At 44.8% G+C, this 3,948-nt stretch overlaps 1 protein-coding gene across 1 annotated transcript; it reads right to left on the bottom strand.

Moving 5' to 3' along the window:
• Nucleotides 1–1,696: 1,696 nt before the first annotated feature.
• LOC112721153 (serine/threonine-protein phosphatase 7 long form homolog) lies at nt 1,697–2,732 on the bottom strand. Its single transcript, XM_025772224.1, has 3 exons — nt 2,224–2,732; nt 2,054–2,141; nt 1,697–1,918 (listed from the first exon to the last, which is right to left on the bottom strand). The coding sequence occupies exons 1-3, from the start codon at nt 2,730–2,732 to the stop codon at nt 1,697–1,699; spliced, it is 819 nt and encodes a 272-aa protein (XP_025628009.1).
• Nucleotides 2,733–3,948: the final 1,216 nt, after the last annotated feature.

The following is a 3,948-nucleotide window of genomic DNA, read 5'->3' as shown; positions in this document are numbered from 1 at the left end:
CTTCATACTACCAATGGTTAGAGCTGATGCAGCCGTGTGTATCAAGGTAATGCTGAATGCGACAGAGCCACATTTCGGGTTTAAACCGACTTATAGGAGGATTTGGTTGGCTAAGCAGAAGACCGTGACACGAATTTACAGATATTAGGATGAGTCATATAATGAGTTTCTGTGATAGGTCCTAGGTGTCCAGATGATGATGCTTGGTAGTGTTGCAGTGTTGAGGATGAGTCCTGTGCGAGTGGGTAGGCAAGTGGACCAGTCGCAAGCCTATTTTCATAGGCTTTTTTGGACATTTCCACCATGTATTGAGGCCTTCCGCCATTGCAAGACGTTGGTCAGTATTGACGGGACCCACCTGTACGGCAAATACGGGGGTACGTTGCTCGGTGCAATTGCCCAAGACGAAAACTCCAACATCCTGCCGGTTGCATTTGCACTTGTGGAGGTTGAGAATGTTGAGTCGTGGTCGTTTTTTCTATCCCACCACCACCAGCACGTGACTCCGTAGTCAGGTATTCTGGTGATATCAGATTGGCAGAATGGTATTAAGGCGGCACTTGAGGCTCCCGACGGAGGTTGGCTACCACCTGCAGCATACCGTGCATTCTGTATTTGACATGTGGCAACAAATTTTGTCCTGAACTTTAAGGGCAAGGATGCACGTAGGCTTCTGGTGAATGTGGCACATGCCAAGACTGAGGTTGAATTTGATTACTGATTTGATATTCTGCAAACTAAAGACCCTGCCATGTGTGATTAGGGTAACAGGATTGAGTATGCGATGTGGACTCAGCATTGGGATGAGGGTAGGAGATTTGGACATATGACGACGAATATCTCCGAGTGTGTGAATTCGATACTGAAGGGAGTGAGGAACCTTCCATTTTGTTCACTGGTGAAGTCTACGTACGGGAGGTTGGCTGAGCTATTTGTTCGCAAGGGGAGAGAGGCAGAGGCCTAGCTGAGAATCGGACAGCATTTTAGTTAACATCTGGTGAAGCCTATAGAGGCTAATCTGAAGACGTCAAGGTGTTTCACAGTGACTTTGTATGATAGGGATAATTCTAAGTTCATTGTCACCGAGACCACGCCTACTGGGTCATTCTCACTTGGTAGTTACAAAGTGTCACTCAAGGCACAGACATGTGATTGCGGATATTTCCAGACACTTCATTATCTATTTTGTCATGCCTTAGCTTGTTATGCATATTCCTGCCTCACTTGGCAGCCCTATGTGCATCGGGTGTATCGCCTTAGCTCGGTGTTCAGCGTGTATCAGATGGGATTCACCCCTCCGGTCCCTGAGGGTTTTTGGCTACCATATGATGGACCCGCAGTCATACCAGATCCCTCCAAGAGGCGTGCGACTGAAGGGCGTCCCAGGACCACCAGGATTCGGACTACCATGGATGAGGCTGACCCAAACAGACCCAAGAGATGTGGACTGTGCAGACAGCTAGGACACACACGTAGGACGTGTCCGCAGGCGGTGTCACCATGGGTACCAGAGTCGATGTCTAGTCATTAGTTTCATATTTGCACTTAAGTATGTTAACATTTCCTATGTAGTCAGCTTTATTGAGTTTATGCATTATACTGTCCGGCATGTTCCATTGTAGTGGCACAACGGGCTTGGGTCTGGCACGACGCCAAATTGAATGACATGATCTGTCCGGTTGTTCCAATGGTGGTGCTAAAACTGCAAGCTGTATGAGAACCACCGATCACCACCTCTGCCATCCTTTGACATCAAGAAATCAATGTCTAGTGCGGCTCGTGGTTGAGACTGTACTCCACCAAATTGCGGTAGCATCTGATCTACCTGGTGCCACTCTATGACAGCAAAATATATTAACGTTGTCACAGACCTCCATAACATCGTATGCCGAGGCTCCAATATCTCTGGATGCACCACCTAAACTACATCATGAGAGCTATACAACATCCAAATGAACTGTGAATAGAAATAGTTATCAAACGTTATCATTAAATATACAGTGTTGCCAATCTAGGAGATATTTGAACTATTTAGAGTGGTTGAAATATTCACATTCCCATCCTGTAAGAGATCTATCATGAGCCTCCAACTCGCAACTCGAGGTCCCTTCTCGCTCACTGTAGGGTTGTGACCTGACCACCTGCAACCCAAACACAGGTTATCGCTAAATAAAACTAACACCAAATAATTGTGACAAACATAGCATTTGAATAGAATACTACCTCGAGGCCAAAGGCCATCCGAACATATCATATCCAGCGGGTCTAAATCCAGAGAACCGCCAAAAGATCCATGACTGAAGCAGCTGTAATGATCTGACAAATTTCACAACATTTCTGTTCATCACGTGGCACAGGCACAGGTATAACCATGACAGAGCAGCTGATTTCCAACTGTACCCACCCATGTCCTCAAGCCTGGCTACATATGGTAGCCACCGAATGTGAATGCGAGTATCGGACTTGTCGCCAAATAGTTGAGTCCCCAACAGAATCATGATATAGGCCCGGGCATACCATCTAACAATGGCCTCATCGGTACCATCAGGAAGCTCTCTGAAAGTGTCCTGAAACCAACTACATCTCACTGCGAACTTGTCGATGCATTTCACAAGAGGAAAAACACCCAGCAGCTCCTCAAACCACGCCCAAGCTGGGCAACCACCCTCGATGTATCGCTCAAAATCTATCAGGTAGGAGTGGCAGGAGTACCCGAACCCCCGAGTACCCATCCCGCCCCTACCCGATCATTACCCGCCCCGGGTGCGAGGCGGGTTTTATCGGGGGCGGGTTCACTAGCGGGGCGGGGTCGGGGTTAGGGTGAACCCGCCCCTACCTACCACGGAGTATATATTACAAATAATAATACAAAATAAAATATATAATATACATATATAAAAACTAATAAATATTATTAAATATAAAAAATATATAAAAAAATTGTGTGCAGACAGTGGAGTGTGGGTGTACGCCTCACTCTTAGATGCAACATTGAAACCCTAGCACTATTCTTCTCTTCTGCATATTCCAGAAACTAGTGAGAGGCTGAGATTGAGAGTAATAGCCAATAGAGCATCGAGCTTCTTGCCTTTCTCTTCTCCAAGTCTCCAACACCTACTCGCCGGCTGTCGTCGTTCTTGCCTTCGTCCTCCGTCCGAGAGCAGCTGAGCAACGCTTCACCGCCAATGTCCTCTGTTCGAGCGCAGAACCAAGCCTCCGTCCTCCGTCCTCTGTCCTTTGTTGCCGTGAGTCTGTTGCCGTCGCTGTGAGTCCGTCGCCGTACCCTCCGTCCGAGAGCAACTGAGCAAAGCTTCGCCGCCATCATCCTCAGTCCGAGCAAAGAACTTAACTGACTTCCTCCGTCTTTCGTCGCCGTGAGTCTGTCGTCATTGCTGTGAGTCCGTCGCCATACCCTGTGAGTCCACTGCGAATCACTTCTTTTTTTTTGGTAATTTTTATTTAGGGTTTACAATGTTTCCTAAATTTAATTTGGGTTACAGTTTTTTCTGAATTTTTATTTGAGCATGGATTTGTTGTTGCATGCAATTCTATTTGTATGAAAACCTGTTCAGATTAATATGAGAAAAATGGTTGAATCATGCTTATTTTGCCACTATATTTTTCTCTTGAATATTATTTATTTATTTATTTATTTTTATATATAAGATTCAATTATAAGAATAAAGATTATAGTAGAGTAAACAAAGTTATGTTCCTGTTATTCATTTCATCTATAGGCTTCGGAGAACATTGGCAACATAATCAGATTTGTGATGTGCTAATTATGCTTTTGTTTCTCCTTTCTCTTAGTTTATATGAGACTTCGAAAAGGTTGAACTTTTGTTTGTTTCACCATGTCACAGTCATTTTTAAGGTCTCATTTATGATTTTGTGTGGAAGATTTTTATTTTTTGGGTACTGTATTGTTGAATGTATTAGAATAAATTT

This window comes from Arachis hypogaea, chromosome 2, assembly GCF_003086295.3.
Source record: "Arachis hypogaea cultivar Tifrunner chromosome 2, arahy.Tifrunner.gnm2.J5K5, whole genome shotgun sequence".
Taxonomy (NCBI): domain Eukaryota; kingdom Viridiplantae; phylum Streptophyta; class Magnoliopsida; order Fabales; family Fabaceae; genus Arachis; species Arachis hypogaea.
Note: the sequence above shows the minus strand (reverse complement) of the source record. Positions and strands in the feature narration are given on the sequence as shown.